The 20,668-nt window shown below is 49.2% G+C and overlaps 3 protein-coding genes and 1 non-coding gene across 20 annotated transcripts in view; all 4 read left to right on the forward strand.

The window, feature by feature from the left end:
- Window positions 1-7,809, forward strand: part of RHOA (ras homolog family member A) — a 51,839-nt gene extending 44,030 nt beyond the window's left edge. For all 3 annotated transcript variants that reach the window (XM_033413050.1, XM_033413049.2, XM_004283940.3), the window contains 3 exons: window positions 901-1,021; window positions 4,927-5,057; window positions 6,550-7,809. In XM_033413050.1, coding sequence (XP_033268941.1) covers window positions 901-1,021; window positions 4,927-5,057; window positions 6,550-6,723 — 426 coding nt within the window. In that variant the 3' untranslated portion in view covers window positions 6,724-7,809. The remainder of the gene's footprint in view (window positions 1-900; window positions 1,022-4,926; window positions 5,058-6,549) is intronic.
- Window positions 7,810-8,897: 1,088 nt separating this feature from the next.
- GPX1 (glutathione peroxidase 1) lies at window positions 8,898-10,104 on the forward strand. Its single transcript, XM_004286798.3, has 2 exons — window positions 8,898-9,263; window positions 9,540-10,104. Exons 1-2 carry the CDS (start codon window positions 9,003-9,005, stop codon window positions 9,897-9,899), a joined length of 621 nt encoding a protein of 206 aa, XP_004286846.2. The 5' UTR covers window positions 8,898-9,002; the 3' UTR covers window positions 9,900-10,104.
- A 3,207-nt stretch (window positions 10,105-13,311) lies between these two features.
- TRNAG-UCC (transfer RNA glycine (anticodon UCC)) lies at window positions 13,312-13,384 on the forward strand. Its single transcript has one exon. It is a non-coding gene; the product is annotated as a tRNA-Gly (tRNA).
- Window positions 13,385-20,028: 6,644 nt separating this feature from the next.
- USP4 (ubiquitin specific peptidase 4) overlaps window positions 20,029-20,668 on the forward strand; it is a 49,355-nt gene continuing 48,715 nt past the window's right edge. For all 15 annotated transcript variants that reach the window (XM_004283938.4, XM_033413145.2, XM_004283939.4 and 12 more), the window contains exon 1: window positions 20,029-20,188. In XM_004283938.4, coding sequence (XP_004283986.1) covers window positions 20,088-20,188 — 101 coding nt within the window. In that variant the 5' untranslated portion in view covers window positions 20,029-20,087. The remainder of the gene's footprint in view (window positions 20,189-20,668) is intronic.

Consider the following 20,668-nt stretch of genomic DNA (forward strand, 5'->3'; position numbering starts at 1 on the left):
AAGGCAGAGCCATAGGCCTTTCTTGTCAGCTCAGACCTTGCCTAACACCCAGGATGGTGTCTTTTCTTACCCATCAACTCAAATACAGTCTTGTTTCCACGTTTCCACGTTGGAGCAGAATGATGAGACAAAGTAAGGAAATGGTTGAGTGAGAATGTGTTAGGAAAAGTTACTTGTTCTGGTTTTTCCCTCTCTTGCCTTGTATACCTAGTAGCATGTTGTTTACAGTTGATTTCCCCTCTTGTTCATTCACTTTCTTTCCTATGTAGAATGTTATTTGTAATTAAGTACTTACAAGCTACAAAGTTTTTTGTTTGTTTCTTTATTTGGTTGCATTGGGTCTTCGTTGCTGTGCGTGGGCTTTCTCTAGTTGCGTCGAGCGGGCGCTACTCTTCGTTGCGGTGCGCGGGCTTCCCGTTGCAGTGACTTCTCTCGTTGCAGAGCACGGGCTCTAGGCACACGGGCTTCAGTAGTTGTGGCTCACGGGCTCTAGCGCGCAGGCTCAGTAGTTGCAGCACATGGGCTCAGCTGCTGCACGGCATGTGAGATCTTCCCAGACCAGGGATCGAACCCGTGTCCCCCTGCATTGGCAGGTGGATTCTTAACCACTGCGCCACCAGAGAAGTCCCTACAAAGTTATTTTTAACTTGACATTTTGAATTAGGTACTTTATTCAATTCTAGCATCTGTTTATAAAATTTGCAATTTTGAGAAATTTCAACCTAAAACAATTTAAATACCCCTTCCGACCTTCAGGCTTGATTCTAATAAAAGTGAACACTCCTGTATTTTACTGTTTTGGACAGTCTATCATTTGAAGGTACTGTGTTAAGTGTCACTTCTTCTGAAAGTAAGTGGTGGGATTAACCTGCACTCTTATGTTTATTTTTCTTATCATAGGTAGAGTTGGCTTTGTGGGACACAGCTGGGCAGGAAGATTATGATCGCTTGAGGCCTCTCTCCTACCCGGATACTGATGTTATACTGATGTGTTTCTCCATTGACAGCCCTGATAGTTTAGGTGAGTAGCCCTGCAGCCTGATGTTTGTCACTGCCTGTGTGCCTGGCCGACCTTTGGTTTCTCAGGTCCTTTCTGGGCATCAAGAGACTGAAAAGCAGACATGAGTTTCAGAGAAAGAATCATCACTGGCCAGAGTCCTAGAGCCTTGGGACTGTAGAGCCTGAGCCCTGAGTCCCTTTTCAGCCTAGGTCTCCCATGACTGCCATGTCTACCTTGTAGAGTAGTTGGGTTCCGAACACAAAGCTATTTTTTGTCTTTTTTTGGTTGGGGGTGGGGGGACTGCGCTGCACAGCTTGCCCCGACCAGGGCATTGAACCTGCACCCTCAGCAGTGAAAGCGTGGAGTCCTAACCACTGGACCACCAGGGCATTCCTCAAAGCTATTTTTTGGACTAAGATTTGGGGAAGGTATTCTTTGGGTGTCCACACCTTTTTTCAGTACTTGATATTGAGCCTGCTGCTTCCCAAAATCTAGACCGACTGATGACTTGGTGATTCCTGGTAATGTTTCTAAGCCCTATTTTAGCCGTTTTATAAAGTGTCTTAGCTAATAGAGACTTGAACCTGACATTCCACTAGCTTAGTTGGCCACATGTTTTAGAAGCTGCTTTCCTTCAAAAAAAGAGGGAATGATGCTGACCTCACACTTTGCAAAACAAGGCGGCAAGGCCTGAAACAGAATGTGCTTTCGGTTTGTACTGAAGATGACGAAATGTCTTGCTTGGTGCTGCAGTGCTCTGTTTTTACAGGGCAGCATGTGGGCCAAGGAGATTATCATTAACACAGATGACTGTTGAGGACCTGCTGGTGGCCTGGGCTGTTGCTGGGGAGTTAGGGTTAGAGTGAGCCTTTCTGTGTCATGCTTGTACTCACTTTAATGACAGTACTGGGGAAGGTGCTCCGAGACTTTGAACCACTTGCTCAAGGTCATGCAGCCCAAGGAGCCAAGCTGAGATTGAGTCCCCTGTGCAATATCTCCCAGAACTGAGACAGAGTGGGTGCTCTCTGCCATTGTTTCACTTTGGTTCGTTTTTAACAGTTGTGTTTTAGTTTTGGTTTTCAAATTAATCTGCCTTCCTTTGCGGGGACTGTTAGAAGCCCCTAGAGGCTGAGCTTTAGAGAGAAAATGGAGCCATGTGACACCTTCCCCTCAGACACACACATCATGGACTTTGCCTATAGGAATGAGGAGGGTTGTGTGCCCTTTGCCGCCTCATCCAAGGTATACCTAAAGGTATAATCCTTTAGGGACAAAAGTACCTTCAGAGCAAAAAAGTTACTCTTCTTCAGTCTCACATTTTTCTTTTAAGACTGTGTCTGCTGGTCTCGAAGGAAGTCTTCAGCTTTTGACCTCTGTTTGTTTACTATGACTTGTTTCTTGCTATCCTCTCCCCCAGAGGGCAGGTTCTAGGGAGGAGAGCAGAGGTAGAAAGAAAAGAGGCAAAGAGAGATTGATCTCCCTCTCTGAAATACAAACATACCTAGAGAGACTGCTGGTCACTGCAGTAGTATGATAGGTAGGTAGCGCCCCTTTGCTGAGCTGACTAAATTAGCTTGGTTTTGCCAAGGGCCTTTTAAAAGTTCTCTTATCTTGGCTAGGGAGTAGGAGAGAAGTCCACTGGTAGTTTGCCCTAGTGAAATGTGTCTTGGGAACTCAAACGTCTATATCAAGAAACTGAAAAGCTAATGTGAACCTAATGCTGGACTTTGTTTTTACCTGGTTGGATGTTAGACCATGGCACTGAGTCTAGGTGTAGGGTAACAAGTTTGATCAGCAATCAGAATGTTGGTGTGCAGGTTTCAGCCCTGTTGCTGGCCAACCCTGTGACAGTAGTTTACTTTTTGGAACCTCTGCTGTCTCACTGGCAGTTGGTCTAGAGTCTAGATTCTAGTTGAGGCCTGGGGTCAACAAAGTTATGTAAAAGGCCAAATAGTAAATATTTTAGGCTTTGTTGGCCATGTGTTCTCTGTTGGATCTCCTGAACTTTGCCACAACTACTCAACTCTGCTGTTGTAGCACAACAGAGCTTGGCTCTGTTCCAGTAAAACTTCACGTATAAAAGTAGACTCCGGGCAAAATTTCATTTGCTGACCCTTGATCCTAGATAAGGATTCCTTTTCTCTGGCTTTATGGAATTCCCAGTGGCCCCTAAAGCACCCCAGTGTAAATCCATGTAAAGTGATGTGTCCTGATATGATCAGATTACTTTGGAGGTGGGAGCAATCATAGGCGATTGCCATCACTGAATTAAAAAGTAAAAAATTATGTTTTAAAATCATTTATGAAAAGTGAAGATAAGACAGAGGCAATTCATTTCAGTTTACATGTCCTGAATTCTGGGGGGTGGGGGGGACTATTGGAGTAATAATTTTATATATTCAGCAAATAATTATTGAGTGCTTACTTATGGAACCTATATTCTAGATGAAGGGAGACAGAAGAGCAAAAACCACAGTAAATCTGATAGCAAGAAATGTTACAAATAACATTCATAGAGGTGGGTATGGAATAGGCCATGGTAGTATGCTGTTTTAGAAGATGAGCATAGGATGGTCAGCCACTTCACTGAAAAGGAAACCTCTGAGCAGAGACCTGAAGTAGGTGAGGGAGGCCAACACAGATAGCCAACAAAAGAGCTTCCCAGGCAGAAGGAAGGAGTCTAGTGTAGCTGTAGCAGAGGGAGAGGAGCGAGGGTTGCAGAGCCATGTGGTTAATGGTGTGGACCTCTCCTTTCATCATGAGTGAGATGGGAGCTTTTGGATGGTTTGAACAAAGGAGTGATGGGATCTCACCTTCTCTTTAAAGTGATCACTGTTGCACCTGAACTGAAAACTGACCACAGGGTGCAGAGATAAGAGCAAGATTCAGTGCTGAGGCTGTTTGCCTTCACTGTTAGATATGCTGGCCCTTGTCTTTTGATTGCTCTGCACTTCTCTGGGAACCCCTTTGTTCTAGAATAAGGCTTTGAGTTTTAAGTTGTCACATTAGTGATTGACTCTAGCCGCTATAGCAAAGGAGGAAGGAAGCAGACAAATGTCTGTCTTGTGTGCTGAAGAGTGGAGTGTAGAATTATGAGTTTTCCTGACCTTATTCATGTAGCTTCTGTACCTTCTAGCCAGAAGGCAGAGCATCTTTTATATTCCAACTCCTGCCTTTTGGTCTTGAAGTCAGAGAGTGAACAGTTTACTCCTAAAATACAGTCTTATGATCAGTACTATTTAAATGATCATCATACTAAGTATTCTGTACGCATTGACTCAAAATAACCTCATGTAAGGTATTACTGTTATCCCCATTTTATAGTGTCATCCCTGACACTGAGATGTTCAAGGTAGTGGGTGTGTGAGGTTGAACCCAGGCCACTTGTCCACTAAATTACTACAGTATTGGCAAGAAGCTACAGCTGGTTATTACTCATTTTCAAAAGCCACTCAAGCCATTTGAAATACCAGTAATCCAAGGGTAGGTCATGCTGAGGGCCCATGAGTAAGTGTAGAGAAAACATGTGAACCCTGAGCCAGCTATAGCCCCAGAATGGGGACTCCTTCTGTAAGCTGTGGTCAGAATCATCTGCCAGCAGTGACATGGATGGCTGGTGGGGAGCCTTCCTTCTTGGGGCAGGTGGCACCATTGTGGAGCCATCCTTTGCTCCTCCAGAGCCTTTACCTGGTGCCACCTCCAGAGGAGCTGAGCTCCTTGGTGGGACTGAGAAAAGCTGGTGATTCTGTGCTTAAGAGAAGGGGGGTTAGATTTTACCTTTTTCATGGTTTTGAAACTAGTGGAATTCCATTAAATGTCCGGCATATTTCTCAAGAAGTTTCTTTGCAATTTAACTAGGGTTTTTGGAGATCCTTCAAGATAGAATTATATGTATCCCCAAATTATGTGCATTTTGCTTCTTTCAGAAAACATCCCAGAAAAATGGACTCCAGAAGTCAAGCATTTCTGTCCCAACGTGCCCATCATCCTGGTTGGGAACAAGAAGGATCTTCGAAATGATGAGCACACAAGGCGGGAGCTAGCCAAGATGAAGCAGGTATGGTCTAGGGCAGGGCTCTGTCTTCCTGTAGCATTCTTAAACTCGGGGCCTGGGTTCGAGGTTCAGGGAACCCAGCAGAAACCCCCAAAGACCAGGCTGTTTCAGAGAAAGTCCCAGAAGCCTCTCTCTGTCCATCCAGCCCTCACTGACTCGGGCCTGCATAGAGGGGGTCCCTAAAACTCCCTAGTCCTGTAAGATGGAACCTCTCTTGTGAGGTAGTGCTGTGCTCCAAAGATTGCCTGCCTGAGAAAGGACCATCACAGCAATAGTCAGTGCTTCAGATGCAGGAACTTTATCAGGCTCTTGATTTCCCTCTCCAGTTATTACTTTCGTATATGTGAGGCTAAAGATAAATTGGTGGGAACTGAAGAATCAGGAAATCCTGATGGCAGGGAGTCCAAACAGAGAGCCTTAATGCCTTTATAAAAATGATGGTGGGGCTTCCCCGGTGGCGCAGTGGTTGGGAGTCCGCCTGCCGATTCAGGGGACATGGGTTCATGCCCCGGTGTGGGAGGATCCCACATGCCGCAGAGCAGCTGGGCCCGTGCCTCCGGAGCCTGTGCTCCGCAACAGGAGAGGCCCGCGTACCGCAAAAAAAAAAAAAAAAAAAAAAAAGCATAAAAAAATTTTTTAAAAAGTGATGATGGAGGTGACATCTTGGCTTCTGAGAAGCCAGGTGGCCCAATGATAGGACTTCCCCACTGCAGGAGGAGTGCCTTGAGGTGTTTTGCACGGGTTCTCCTGAGGTTTCTCTGTCTGAATGTGATGGTCAGGATCTGTTTCCTTCCCTGAGCATTCAGTCCTCTGTGAAGCTAACTACAAGAAGACCCAAGGGCTTACCCTGGATCAACAGCTTGAGTAATTTTGCCCTTGATTCCCTCAACCCTCTAGGGCTTCTCTGGCCTCTCCTTTTCTCTCTACTTCCCAGAGAAGAGCATGTTTGACAGGGATTTTTTATATATTGGAGGTGGGGGGTCACCCCATATGAGTGTCATAAGACAGAACTCACATCTGGGAGTTCGGCAGCTTTTTTTTAAAATTTAATTTATTTATTTATTTATTTTTGGCTGCATTGAGTCTTTGTTGCTGTGTGTGGGCTTTCTCTAGTTGCAGCGAGCAGGGGCTACTCTTCATGGCGGTGTGTGGGCTTTTCATTGTGGTGGCTTCTCTTATTGCGGAGCACAGGCTCTAGGTGCGCGGGCTTCAGTAGTTGTGGCACACGGGCTTCAGTAGCTGTGGCTCACGGGCTCTAGAGCGCAGGCTCAGTAGTTACGGCTCATGGGCTTTGTTGCTCCGCAGCACATGGGATCTTCCCAGACCAGGGCTCGAACCCGTGTCCCCTGCATTGGCAGGCGGATTCTTAACCACTAAACCACCAGGGAAGCCCTCGGCAGCTTTTTAAAAGCAGTCTTTGAGATGAATTTGGATACACCTACTTACTATATGTATGTAACGCTGTTAACTAAAAGTGCTCTCTTCTCTTTGCTAGGAGCCAGTGAAACCGGAAGAAGGCAGAGATATGGCAAACAGGATTGGTGCTTTTGGGTACATGGAGTGTTCAGCAAAGACCAAAGATGGAGTGAGGGAGGTTTTTGAAATGGCCACGAGAGCTGCTCTGCAAGCCAGACGTGGGAAGAAAAAATCTGGGTGCCTTGTCTTGTGAAACCCTGCTGCAAGCACAGCCCTCATGCGGTTAATTTTGAAGTGCTGTTTATTAATCTTAGTGTATGATTACTGGCCTTTTTCATTTATCTATAATTTACCTAAGATTACAAATCAGAAGTCATCTTGCTACCAGTATTTAGAAGCCAACCATGATTATTAATGATGTCCAACCCACCTGACCCACCAGGGTCCTTCTGACACTGCTCTAACAGCCCTCCTCTGCACTCCCACCTGACACACTAGGCGCTAATTCAAGGAATTTCCTAACTTCTTGCTTCTTTCTAGAAAGAGAAACAGTCGGTAACTTTTGTGAATTAGGCTGTAACTACTTTATAACTAACATGTCCTGCCTATCATCTTTCAGCTGCAAGGTACTCTGGTGAGTCACCACTTCAGAGCTTTACTCATTTTAACAGATTTCATTGGCATAGCTCTGGGTGGCAATCCAGTTTTTTGAAAATGTGCTCAGCCAGAAAGGCCCAAGTCCACGCAGCTGTGGCAAAGTTACAGTTCTGTGGTTTCATGTTAGTTACCTTATAGTTACTGTGTAATTAGTGCCGCTTAATGTATGTTACCAAAAATAAATATATCTACCCCAGACTAGATGTAGTATTTTTTGTATAATTGGATTTCCTAATACTGATATTTGTCATCCTCACAGAAAGTGTATTGGTTTTTTTAAAAAAAAGAAAGTGTATTTGAAAATAAAGTCAGATGGAAAATTCATTTTTTAAATTCCTGTTTTGTCAGTTTCTCTGATAAAAGATGGCCATGTCTCCCCTTTTCGGCCCCACATATTCCAGTACCCCCTTCCCCAGAGCTGGGCTAAGTAAATAGGAATTTGGTTTTACGCCTGAGGCACTTAGATAATTCAGAAGGTGGCATAACCTGTCTCACCTGGACTGCAGGGTCTGGCTCTAGTTCACAGTGCTCTTTCTTCTCACTGTATCCAGGTTCCCTCCCAGAGGAGCCACCAGTTCTCTTGGGTGGCCCACGGTTTCTCTGTCCTCTCCAGCTGACTAAACTTTTTTTCTGTACCAGTTAATTTTTCCAACTACTAATAGAATAAAGGCAGTTTTCTAAACTTCCTGTATCCTGGTGTTTGTGTTGGCTCTCTCCAGGGCTGGGAATGGAGGATGAACTCTGCCTAGCTCACCTTGGAAGTTTCCTTCAGGGGGCAAAGTACCGGCTTGCCCACCCCCACCCCAAAGCTGGCACTGACCTGGCTTCTGCCAAAGAGGTGGAAGTGATTATCTTATGTCCCATTCAAGTTCAGAGTAGGGTGGGGTAGGGAATGCAGCCGACTGAGGGGTACTCCAAGCAGTCGTTCTTCTGGACAAATCTTAGTGTGATATTTTCCTCTTCTTACTACCTGTCCATTTTCAGTGTCTTTTACTTCCTTGCCTGAGCTCCAGATGAAGCTGAGGATGGTCTGAAATCGACTGAGTCCCCTTGGCCCTGCATGCTTTTGGGCTCCCCTCCAGGGGTCTGGAGCAGGGCCTGAGTAGTGACCCCAGAAAACCTGTGTAAGGGTAGTGCCACACTGGGGGTGTAAAAGTAGGAGGGAAACCAGAGGCCAGGAGGAGAACACAGTCTAGGGCAGCCCCAGAATGCAAGGAAATGGGTTAGAAAGAGCTGGCTTTTGGCGTCCAGCCCTGGCTGCCCGCCCCCTTTCTCCCCAGCATTGCCCACCCTCCTCCAACTTAACCTTCCTAGAACCAGGAAGTGTCAACACAGAGGACTTGCCTTGGCAGCTGCTGCTAACTGCACCATCATCACAAGTCAACTCCCTCTGCGCCTGACAATAGGGCACTTTCTCGGGGAGTAGCAATATGGCATAGGCTGGGAGGGCTGTGTGGCCACAGGCAGCGAAAGATTCTGTTGCTGGCGAGTCTCCCCGTGCCGGGCCCCAATCCCTGAAGAACCATTGAGAAAGAATCCGGAGCCCTCTTCGGCCTGGGCTCTGGGCTGGATAATCCGGGCGACTGCCACAGCGCCGGCGCTGCGCTCCCTGGGCGGGGCCAAACGCGTCCGCGCCTCGGCACGGTCTGGGCGGTGTCCGCATCCGGCCCGACCGCACCCTCCAGCTTCGCGGGACCACAGTCGTAGGACAGAGGCCGGATGAGGCGGGACCGAGCGGGGGAGGGGTGTAGGAGCGGCCGGAAAAGTGCCCGAGCCACATGACCTCGGTCGCCCGCCTGTTAAAAGGAGGCGCTTCCCGGCCCGCCCTGTTCGTCTAGCCCGCGGCTCTGCCCTGTCTTTTTGTGCACCTACGCCATGTGTGCCGCTCAGCGCTCGGCGGCCGCCCTGGCTGCAGCGGCCCCGCGCTCGGTGTACGCCTTCTCTGCGCGTCCGCTGGCCGGCGGGGAGCCCGTGAACTTGGGGTCCCTTCGGGGCAAGGTGCTGCTCATTGAGAATGTGGCGTCGCTCTGAGGCACAACTGTCCGGGACTACACCCAGATGAATGACCTGCAGCGGCGCCTCGGGCCCCGGGGCCTGGTCGTGCTCGGCTTCCCGTGCAACCAGTTTGGGCATCAGGTGCGCCTGGCCGAGCGGAGCGGGGGTGGGCGTGCGACCGCGGTTAGGAACGCCGGCGGACGACCCGCCGGGCCCAGCAGCTGCGCGCCCTGGGGGCGGAGAGGCGGGCCACCGGCTCACTTCCCTCCGGCGCTCGTCCCGGCTGGGGTTGAGGTCCACCCTGGGGTTGTGCAAGAAAGGCCAGAGTCTAGTGACTCATGGAGAAACAATGTTTGCAGTTAGAAGGCTTCGCTTCCCCTCGCAGCCCCGGGTCCCAGCTGCTCTCCCCTCCCGCAGGAAAATGCCAAGAACGAGGAGATCCTGAATTGCCTCAAGTATGTACGACCAGGCGGCGGGTTCGAGCCCAACTTCATGCTCTTCGAGAAGTGCGAGGTGAATGGCGAGAAGGCACATCCGCTCTTCACCTTCCTTCGGGAGGCTCTGCCCACGCCCAGTGACGACGCCACTGCCCTCATGACAGACCCCAAGTTCATCACCTGGTCTCCGGTGTGCCGCAACGACGTTGCCTGGAACTTCGAGAAGTTCCTGGTGGGCCCAGACGGTGTGCCCGTACGCAGGTACAGCCGCCGCTTTCTGACCATCGACATCGAGCCTGACATCGAAGCTCTGCTGTCTCAGGGGCCTAGCTGTGCCTAGGGTGCCCCTCCTACCCCTGCTCCTTGGCAGTCACAGCGTTGCCCTCTGGGGATTTTATCCGTGAAGGTGTTTCCTCTAAACCTGCATGGAGGAATGCCAGATGTCCAGGAAAATCCCCTGAGATGGGCACTGGTCCTGTCCATCCCAGCCACCCCTTTCCCAGACCACAGCTTTCTCATTAATAAAGTGCTGAGTGTGAGCAGAACTGTGTGTATGTCCTGTATCATTGTCAGATGGGGACACCTTTCCTACTAACCTCATTGTCATAGGGCTGGGAGCTTAAGCCCCCATTCCTTGGCTGGCATTACCTAGCCAAGCCTGAACATCCCAAAATTTTGTCTGCTGTAGAATTCACTCTTTCCTATGTGGGAATCCTAGCTCCTGTCTCAGCATTTCTCCCTCTGCCAGGACATGCAGCAGGGCCATCCTGAGGCTCTGTTACAAGAGAAAGTCTTTATTTCAAAAAGAGGAAGAAATTTCAAAGGCTGACTGCCTATCCTCAGTAGTTTGGCTTCTCCTTTCTGAGTATTTGCTCTGCTCAAAATGACCTTCACAAAAAATAACACCATTGGCTCCCACTTACTGGCTTTGTAACTGCAGAACCAGCCCAAACTGGCCCTGCTCTGTTGATAACAAGATACTGAGTTGTTCTTCAGAGATAGCAGAACAAAACCGCAAGTCATGTAGCAGAGGAGAAATTTTGAATTCTAATAATGCCTGGAACCAAGGTTTTCCACCTCCACCCCTCCTCCCCCACACAGAACCAAAAGAACCCAGATGTGACCAGAACCTGAATGCTGGAACCCTTTCAGAAGTGAAAGATCCATTGTCCAGGAAGACCCAGTGCTGAAGTCCCCTTTACCATACCTTACCATAAATGGCCAAGTTCCAAAGCCCTCCAGTCAAAACCTGCCCCACCAGTGCTTCCACCTATGAACCCATCCTCCCCTAACTCAAAAAAGTTTGACCAAACCCCAGATTAGGGAGATAAATTTGAGAGCCTTGCCTCCTGTCTCCTTGCCAGTCAACCTCACAATAAAGCTCTTTGCTCAAAAGTGGGTGCCATAGTATTGGCTTCTATGTGTGTTGGGCAGCAAGTCCTTACTTGGTAACAGCCTCCTCAAGTGTTAGGGCCATACAAGCCCACTTTGCACAGTTGGCAGCTTATGCAACATAACTCTTTCCCCATTACTTTGCTAGATCTTCTTTGCATAGCGCTATCCAGTGCTTCTATCTGCTCTGATGCTGCGCTTACTGGCTGCTGCCTCTCAGGTACTCAGAAGAGTATACAACTGGTTGTTCTGACCATGCCTTGCAGTTGCAATTGCATGGTCAGGCTTAGGATAGGCGTGTATCTTGGAGGCCAGCTGCTTCTCAGGTATGGCTCAGGTCCAACTTCTCCATCTGTTGTTCCTGTTGTCAGTAATCTCTCGAGACAGACCTAGAGGCACTTCCTATCACAATACAAGGGACTCTGCAGGGCTTGTATGCAATGAAGCTTCTGTTGGGACAGACAAGCACCCAGATATGTGTTATCAGTCCAGAACAAGGTCCAGAGGTTTTGGGGTCCCAATGTTTATGCTCAAATTGGTGGCTCAAGTCCCTTCTGTGTCTTAACCAACTCTCAAGAACTTTTCTTCTAACCCTAAGCAGGCATCTTTGCTGCTGCCCTCCCTCTCTGCCTGCCCTTAGGTCATTAAGGGCTGTATTTGTTCTGGCTCCCTCTCTCTCCATCATCAAAACAGGCCCACCTCCCTCTGGCTGCAAGGCCTCGCCACCTCGCTTTTGAGTCCCCTCTGAGGTAACAAGACAGAGCTCTGTTCCCCATTGAGACCCCACTCTATCTGTGCTCCTCTCAGAACCAAAAGTCTTGATTACATCTGTGAGTGACTGGTCTGCTTCCCCAGAGGGTGAAAGTCTGGGAGGTGGAAAGGGGCTGGTCATCTCCTCAGGGTCCATAGGGCCTTGTGTATAGCATGAATCAGCCAGTGTTTGTCAATTAATATAAAGAGAATAACTTTCCACTCAAAACAGGGTCAGGGGGACTTCCCTGGTGGCACAGTGGTTAAGAATCCGCCTGTCAAGGCAGGGGACACAGGTTCGATCCTTGGTCTGGGAAGATCCCACATGCCATGGAGCAACTAGGCCCGTGTGCCACAACTACTGAGCCTGCACGCTGCAACTACTGAGCCCACACACTGCAACTACTGAAGCCTGCGCAACTAGACCCTATGCTCTGCAACAGAAGCCACCTCAATGAGAAGCCCACGCACCACAATGAAGAGTAGCCCCCACTCTCCGCAACTAGAGAAAGCCCGCGTGCAGCAACGAAAACCCAAGACAGCCAAAAGTAAAAAAAATAATAAAATTTAAAACAAACAAAAAAACAGGGTCAGGGATTTTTTTTTTTCTTTTTCTTTTTTTTTTTTTTGCAGTACGCGGGCCTCTCACTGCCATGGCCTCTCCCGTTGCAGAGCACAGGCTCCGGACGCGCAGGCTCAGCGACCATGGCTCACGGGGACCGGGGCACGAACCCGCGTCCCCTGCATCGGCAGGCGGACTCTCAACCACTGTGCAACCAGGGAAGCCCCAGGGATTTTTGAGGATTTTGTAGACTCCAAATCTGACTGCTGGAATGGAAACTAACAACCTGTTCACCTGGGTATATCTGGGTATACCTAGGCCATCTTTGACCTCCTTAAACCCCACATCTCTTCTCTAAAAGCCCTTTGCTCCTTTATTGCAACACTCATCATTCAGCCCTGTGCCATATACTCTGCTGGGTACCAGGATACAGTCCTCAGGAAAGCAGAAAGACTCTATAATTACTAAATGCATATTTAGTTCTATGAGAGTAGTATGGGGTACTTTGAGAATAAACTAGAGGGCCTGGCCCAGTGGGGAGGATCACGCTTTTGTCTCTTGGAGGGAGTGACAGTGAAGCTGAAGAGAGGTTAAGAAGCAGTTAGCTGAGGAACAAGCTGATGGAGGGTGGACAGGCAGGGAGTTCAGTGTGTGAAGGTCTGAGGTGGAAAGGTGGCATCACTGACAATCAGGTACTACAAGGAGGAGCAGGTGTGGGGAGAAGAAAAGTGTTTAGATTCAGATTTGGTGCATGAGACATCCAGATGGAGATATCTGGAGCAGATATCTGGAGCCTTACAAGAGGCTCAGAAAAGGAATTTGGGTTGGAGACAAAGGTCTAGTCAAGGGGTCAGTAAGTAGCCATTGGAGAGGATATGGTCTCACCTGGGGAGAGTGACAAGAAGAAGATCAGGTGGCCTAAACTTGAGGCCTATGAATTCACAGTGTTTCTGGGTCAGATGGCAGAGAGGCACAGCTGGAACAGTGATGGATGGAGTCAAAGAGCTGAGGGAAGGGACATTTCATAAAGAATTGTTAGCTGGGGACTTCCCTGGTGGTCCAGTGGTTAGGATTCTGCACTTCCACTGCAGAGGGCACAGGTTCAATCCCTGGTCAGGGAACTAAGATCCCGCATGCCTCACAGCGTGGCCAAAATAAAAAAAATAAAAAGAATAGTTAGCTGGGATGAGTGCTTGTGCACTGAGGGGTCCTCAGCAAGTGCAGTCCTGGGGGAAGCTAGAGCTGTAACCAGACAGCCAGTGCCCGAGATCTACCAGGTCCTATTCTGGGAGCTAATACACAGTGCCCCAAAATCACCTGGGTGCTTGTTAAAAGCTATGTCCACGGCCCCCCTCCAGAGATGCTGATGTGGATAGCCTGAGGATTTAGGGTCCTATTCAATGTCCTACAGCTGAACCCATGAGGAGAGACTTCCTGCTCCAACTCTCCCCTTTCCTGTAAAGGGTCAGTGTGGCCTGGGCCACACTCTCTGGTTAGGCTCTGGGATGGGAATCCAGGGCTTTCCAAACTGACTCCAACTTCTTCCCCTCTGGGTTACCTGGTGACTCACCCCTCCTTACCCACTTTTTTTTTTTTTTCTTCTTCAGTTTATGCCTTAGGCTGCAAGAGAAAGGAAATTCTGAGATCCCCATTGTGGCTGACACTGGCTGGTGAATACTCCTCCTCAGACTTGAAGCTGCATGCCTCCTTTAACTGTCCTTTTCAACTCTCTCTTTTTCTAGGAACACTCAGACTAAAGCCGGTTAACACTTCATCTTCCTCCCCAAGAAACTGGACATCTTCCCCCAAAACACACACACATTCTTTCTCATTCAACCATGCAACTGCTACTGGCTCTGACCTGCACCCACTCCACCCCACTGTGAATCAGCAGCTCAAATTAACAAGTAAAAGTGAAGGAATCCCAGTGAACCTGCCTGAGGTCCTGGCCTTTGGTAGCAGTGCCTCCGGGACACTGCCTGATCTGGGAGTAACAGCAGCATTTAGGCCACAGGTCTTCTGAGAAGAGGATGGGTCGTGCTGTTACTCAGTAGGTTCAGAAGCCACCATTTTAGCAGTTCTTCCAGAAATGCTGGTTTAAAAATTTTTTTTAAACATTAAATCTGATAAAATATGTATATGTATATTAAATCACAATGTACACACTAAAATTTATTTGTCAACTATACCTCAACAAAGCTGAAAAAAAATCTGATAAAATTCATTTGGTCAGGCACTTATTGCACAATTAGTTCTTTATCACATGACTTCCTCATTCTGTCTCGATGTAGTTCCACAAACAACATTTAAAATAAGCTTATTTTCAGTGAGGCATTCCTGGCCTGATCAGCCTTTTCTCATAAGTTTTAACTTTGGGGTAATATTGAGTAAAAAATACTTGCTAAAGCTTTCCACAAGAGAAATAAATCCATCCACAGCATGGATTTATTTTTTTAATTTTTTTGCTGTACGCGGGCCTCTCACTGTTGTGGCCTCTCCCGTTGCGGAGCACAGGCTCCAGACGCGCAGGCTCAGCGGCCATGGCTCACGGGCCCAGCCGCTCCGCGGCATATGGGATCTTCCTGGACCGGGGCACGAACCCGTGTACCCCTGCATCAGCAGGCGGACTCTCAACCACTGTGCCACCAGGGAAGCCCCACAGCATGGATTTTTAAAGAATGGGCAGGGATCCCTGTCAGAGTACTCTGAATTTGGCAGGTTTTTGTTATTACAATCACCAAATAGGCTAGATGAGCATGCTTTCATAGAGGTGTGACACACCTGGGCTGGCACTAAAATAAAGCCCAGCTGGAGATGGTCAATAAGTTACTGGGCATCAGGCACTGCTGGATTGGGAAGCAGGAGCTCAGATGAGAGAAGTTCTTGCCCAAGGAGTGAGGGCTCATGGGCACTGGCCCTGTGGGTAACAGAGAAGCCAACTTGAGATCTGACATCCTTCAGCTTTGACCTACCCAAGAACTCAAATCCAGACTTGCCACGTGAAAAAACAAAAATAAAATCACTAACTAGGTGGGCCACTTGCTGGTGGGTATTCTGTTAGTTGCATCCAGAAGCATTGAAACTGACAGGACATGACAGTGATGTGCTGGGCAGAGGCCCAGTAGCCCTTCTATCCTTCATCCTGCAGACAGAAACCCCACTCCCAGCACCCTTCCCAGGTCCAGTGTAGCCGTGGCCGGCAAAGCCAAGGTAGGAGACCACAGAACAGGCTCACTTAATCCAAATGCCCAGAGTTGGGGCAGTATCCAGGGGCAGGGGCAGCCCACCTTGGGTGGTGTCCTACGGTCCTGCAGGCTACCTGACTCCACAGGGAGGCGAGTGGAGGGAATCTGAGCCTCCCTGCAGAAGAAGCACCTATTACCCCAGCCTCCTCTGTCCCCAGCACGTGGCTATACCTGTGTACATGTGTGTGAATCTAAAGAAGCCCTGGCCCCCTCAGGATTCCTTGGCAGACTCATCATGCATCCTCAAAGGTCAGGGGGGATGTTAAGCGTACCGTTTTGTTTTTTTGGGGGGGCCTCACCGCTGCGCAGCATGTGGGATCTTAGTTCCCCGACTAGGGATCGAACCCGCACCCCCTGCACTGGAAGTGCAGAGTCTTAACTATTGGACCACCAGGGAAATCCCTCCCTTTTTTTTTTGTCTTTAATTTTTTTTCATCTTTTTTTTTTCATCTTTAATGTTAAGCATACCTCTGCTTCCTACACCAGTTGCTTATGTTTCCTTCCTAGCAAAGTGTCTACAGCATCACCCTCCATGTTCCTCTAGCACTTTTATCACACAACACACTATAATTACATGTGAAAACATCTTCCCCAACCTCACTGGCTGGGAACCCCTGGACGGTAGGGACTGTGAGGACATAACAGATTATCAGTCAAATGAAAAAAATGACTACTCTCTGGATAATTCTTTCATTCATTCACCCAAGAAATGCTTATGGAGAATTTGCTCTGTGCAAAGGGAAAATGACACATACAATTAATATCTAAATGCATATTTAAGGTTAAGACATTGATGGTAACAGAATTCGAGCAGGAAGAGGAGACATGACCACACATGGGCCCAGGACACAACACCTTCCCCACCCAATCAGGGCTAGCTACCGACAGTGGCATAACCAGAATGGAATATCCAACATGGGAAAAATGATCCCACGTCCTTTGTGTGAGATTCATTCAGTTTTTTGCCTCTGTCACCTTCCCCAGTAACCCAACGCTTATGTAACAGAGGTGAAAGTGTCACTGATAAGACATTTAATTCTTCTAAAATGTACCTCTAGAGGCTTTCACTTTTTCACAGTCCCCTGGGCAAGGTAAGGAAGCACAGGCAAGAAGGAAAAAAAAGTATTTCTCTCCTGATGCCACCTCTAATCAAAAGGTGCCCAAGGGACTTCCCTGGTGGTGCAGTGGTTAAGAATCCCCGTGCCAATGCAGGGGACATGGGTTCGATCCCTGGTCTGGGAAGATCCCACATGCCGCAGAGCAACTAAGCCTGAGGGCCAAAACTACTGAGCCCGCATGCCACAACTACTGAAGCCCGCACTCTCTAGGGTCCGTGTGCCACAACTACTGAGCCCACGTGCTGCAACTACTGAAGCCCATGCGCCTAGTGCCCATGCTCTGCAACAAGAGAAGCCACTGCAGTGAGAAGCCCACGCCCCGCAACGAAGAGTAGCCCCCGCTCACCGCAACTAGAGAAAGCCCACACGCAGCAACGAAGACCCAATGCAGCCGATAAAAAAAAAAAAAAAAGGTGCCCAGTATTTGTGAATACAGCCACATATGCTCTATGATTGCCGGCCAAGTGTGGACCAAGGGTGACTGGGGAGGGCCAACTCCAGGTAGGTTTAGAGCAAGCCATAGTACCAGCCAAGGCAAGAACTTTATGATTTGGAACCAAATAAAACTTAAAGTTCACACAGCCAGACATTACAGACCCTCAATTAGATAGATCATCACAGTCCAAGATCGTAGTATGTAACCAATCAGCCAGACCTGTCGCTTCCAGCTCTCTTCCTGCTTTCCTTCCTGTTGTGCTCCAAGCTCCCTTGGCAACAGGTGAGTTGTTCAGTTCTGGGGTTTGGTTGCAGGGCCAAGAGAGGGGCCTACTAGGCCCATACCTCTCCCTAGGGGAAATGGCCCAACAGAGAACACAGTCCTGGGGCCAGGGTGTCTCCTGAGTTGAATCACTCAACTCCTTTCCTCCCAAATCCGTGGGTCACTCTCACAACACCAGGAACACACAGGCAGATGTTCATTGTTTCTAGTTCTCAGTTTTTAACATATAATCAAACTCACTAAGAAAGTTTTAAAACTGGAAATAATGGCGATCTGATTATGAAGTTTCACATTATTCCTTGCATTTTAACTACTGGCACTTGATAATTTTAATATAAATTTTTAGGGACTACCCATAATTAGTGTACTATTTTTACAGCTATTTAATAGCACTGAAGAGATCCAGGCTTAAAAAGATTTTCCAAAGTTTTCATTTTTATAATTAGGTTTTGTCCCTCTTTCTAGTGGTGCTGACAACCTGTCCTACTTCCTTAAGACTCTGACCCATGCCATAAATGGTATAGGAGAAACTGCTAAAAAAAGAAGAGGCAAGCAGACATTGTAATGTAGGTTCTGAAGTCATGTCAGTAACCCAACTTTCTTCTTCCATAAATAGGACTAAAGGCAGTGTTTCTCATTTGATAACATTTTTAACAATTTCAAAGAACTTTCACAGGAGGGCACTTGGGGTGTCAGGGTTGGCTCCCCAGATGTAGAATTATCACGTGATGGTAACTCTTATCTGCAGGGGATTAACTGCTATGTGGTTATTCAAGGCAGTTTTAATTCCAAATTACTTTCCCCTGCTATCTACCCAACTGCCAAAAGGCCTCTGTTACCAGATGGTGTGTGATAGATGTCCTAGGAGTGCAAATTAATTTCAATTAGCCAAAACCCAACATAAAAATAGTAAATCTGTTCAAATGACCTACCACAGCTTCACCAGGCCAGCTCTCTCTTCCACCCCCAACACTGAACATGGCTCATCTGTTTCTCTTCTCCTGCCTCATAGGCACCTTTCCAAAGGTTCCTAGTAGGTCTCTGGGCTGCACCACTGTAGGCATAAAGCACCCTCAGCTATTTCTCTCTGCTCTTCAACCTCCTACAATATCTGTGCGTCATTTAAGGCAGGACATATGGTCCCTCCGGCCTCCCTTCTAGCTTTAGCTCTCAGGTCCTTTCAGTCTGTGCCCAGCTCAACTGGCCTAATCTTCACTCTTTAATCCTTTCTTGCTTGCTCCAGAAATTCTCTTTGACCCCTCTAGTCTCCTCTCCTTTAACATGCACCGTCATTTCTATGCTTTCTTCAAGATCACACTTGGGACTTCCCTGGTGGCGCAGTGGTTAAGAATCAGCCTGCCAATGCAGGGTACATGGGTTCGAGCTCTGGTCCGGGAAGATCCCACATGCCGCAGAGCAACTAAGTCCGTGGGCCACAGCTACTGAGCCTGTGTGCCACAACTACTGAAGCTCACGTGGCTAGAGCCTGTGCTCTGCAACAAGAGAAGCCACCGCAATGAGAAGCCCGTGCACCTCAACGAAGAGTAGCCCCCGCTCTCCGCAACTAGAGAATGCCTGCACACAGCAATGAAGACCCAACGTAGACCAAAAAAAAAAAAAAAAGAAATCACACTCAAAAGGTACTTAAGTCAAAGGCTCCCTTTCACAGCTCTGGGTCTAGTCTTTGGTTCATAGCCTGTAACGGTGCTTATCACGCACTTCTTGGCGCTGGGGCTATTTGTGGAAGATCCCCTCTCCTCTATTAGATCGTATAAAGGCAGGTACTGGGTCTTATTTTTCTCTGAGGGTGGTAACTGGTAGACTCACCTAAGCCAGCTGCCTGGTCTCCTCCTTGCTCTGGGTGTACTTCCCCCTCCAGGAGGGCTGTGTTTTTTGTATGCAAGGTCGAGTGGGAAACATACGGTGTTGAGGACACTATATCTTGCTGTAGCAACAAATCAGCAGCCTGGACATCTAATGTGGAGAATACACCTAGTCCTCTCCTCCCACCCCCGTTGCTATGGCCCCTCTGCGGCTGCCTGCCTCCCTGACAAAGTAAGCAGCTAGCTCAGTGGAGGGCTTGTGGAATTCAGCCTGGGCCAGGTGATTCTGGCGTCCAGACGGACACTATTGCTAATGACTAGGCCACACCGTCGAGTCCCAGTCCCAAAGCGCTGGTGCACCTGGCACTCTCCAAAATCTCTGTAGGGTCTCCCGTACAGGGACCTGGAGCCCACGTTTGGGCAGCTAAAGACTTGCCTAAGGTCTCTGCTGAAAGTGGACTGGCTGGAGTGAAAACAAGAAAATCTAGTTCCAAGACTTCTCGCACCTGGCGCTGCGTTTATTTAAGACCAGGATAACACCGCTGGCCGGAAGGGGGTGCCGGAAGGGTCGTGGGGCCTGCGGTCTGACTCTTTGAGATCACCGGGTTGGACAGGGAAAGGGGTGCCGGACGTCCACCAGGCGGCGAGACCTGCCAGGCGGAGGAAGCGCCGACTTCATCTCCGCACGGCCTCCCTTCCGGCCCCCCTCCCGGCTCCACCGCGCACTGGCGGGAGAGGGGCGGCGCGTCGTGGGTGTCGGAAAGACAGAGGCTGGCAGGCGCTGCGGGCCGCGGCGAAGGGAGGGGCTTGGGCGCGCGCACATACGCGTGTGCGTGCGTGCGTGCGTGCGTGGGCGCGGACCACAGCACGCTGTGCGCGAGGCGGATGTCCGGGCCGGTAGGGCCGGAGACACGGACGAGATGGCGGAAGGCGGGGGCTGTTGTGAGCGACCGGATGCGGAGACCCAGAAATCCGAGCTCGGGGCCTTAATGAGGACCACGCTCCAACGAGGGGCGCAGTGGTGAGCGCTGGGCCCGCCTTTCCGCCCCACAGGGTCAGGGGCCGGCGCTCGGACGCTCAGGTCTGGCCCCTCTTTCCCGGCTTGGGCAGGGGCCAGGCGGGGGCGATGTTAGTGACCCTGAGAGAGTGGCTTGAACCTCGCCCCTCCCTCTGGGGGAGGGAGCCCTAGATTACCCCTGGGAAAGCGTGGGTGGAGCTGAGGGTCGTCCCGGTCCATTCGGAGCCCCACGGGGCGGATCCGGCGGAGGCTAGGGCTACGGGATGGACAGAAGCGGAACGCTCACGGGGATCTTCAGGTTGAGGAGAGGTCTTTACCTTTGAGGACTCGCTTTGTGACTTTGGGCGAAGGCGTCCACACCTCACAGACCCTGATTCCTTACTGTTAAAACCAGGGTAGCGATATTTGGCGCCCCTGCCTTCAGTTGGTTGAGGCGTAGATCCGAAGTAGATACTTGTAAACTGCCGAACGGACGTCAAGGTC

Source organism: Orcinus orca, chromosome 10, assembly GCF_937001465.1.
Source record: "Orcinus orca chromosome 10, mOrcOrc1.1, whole genome shotgun sequence".
NCBI lineage: Eukaryota > Metazoa > Chordata > Mammalia > Artiodactyla > Delphinidae > Orcinus > Orcinus orca.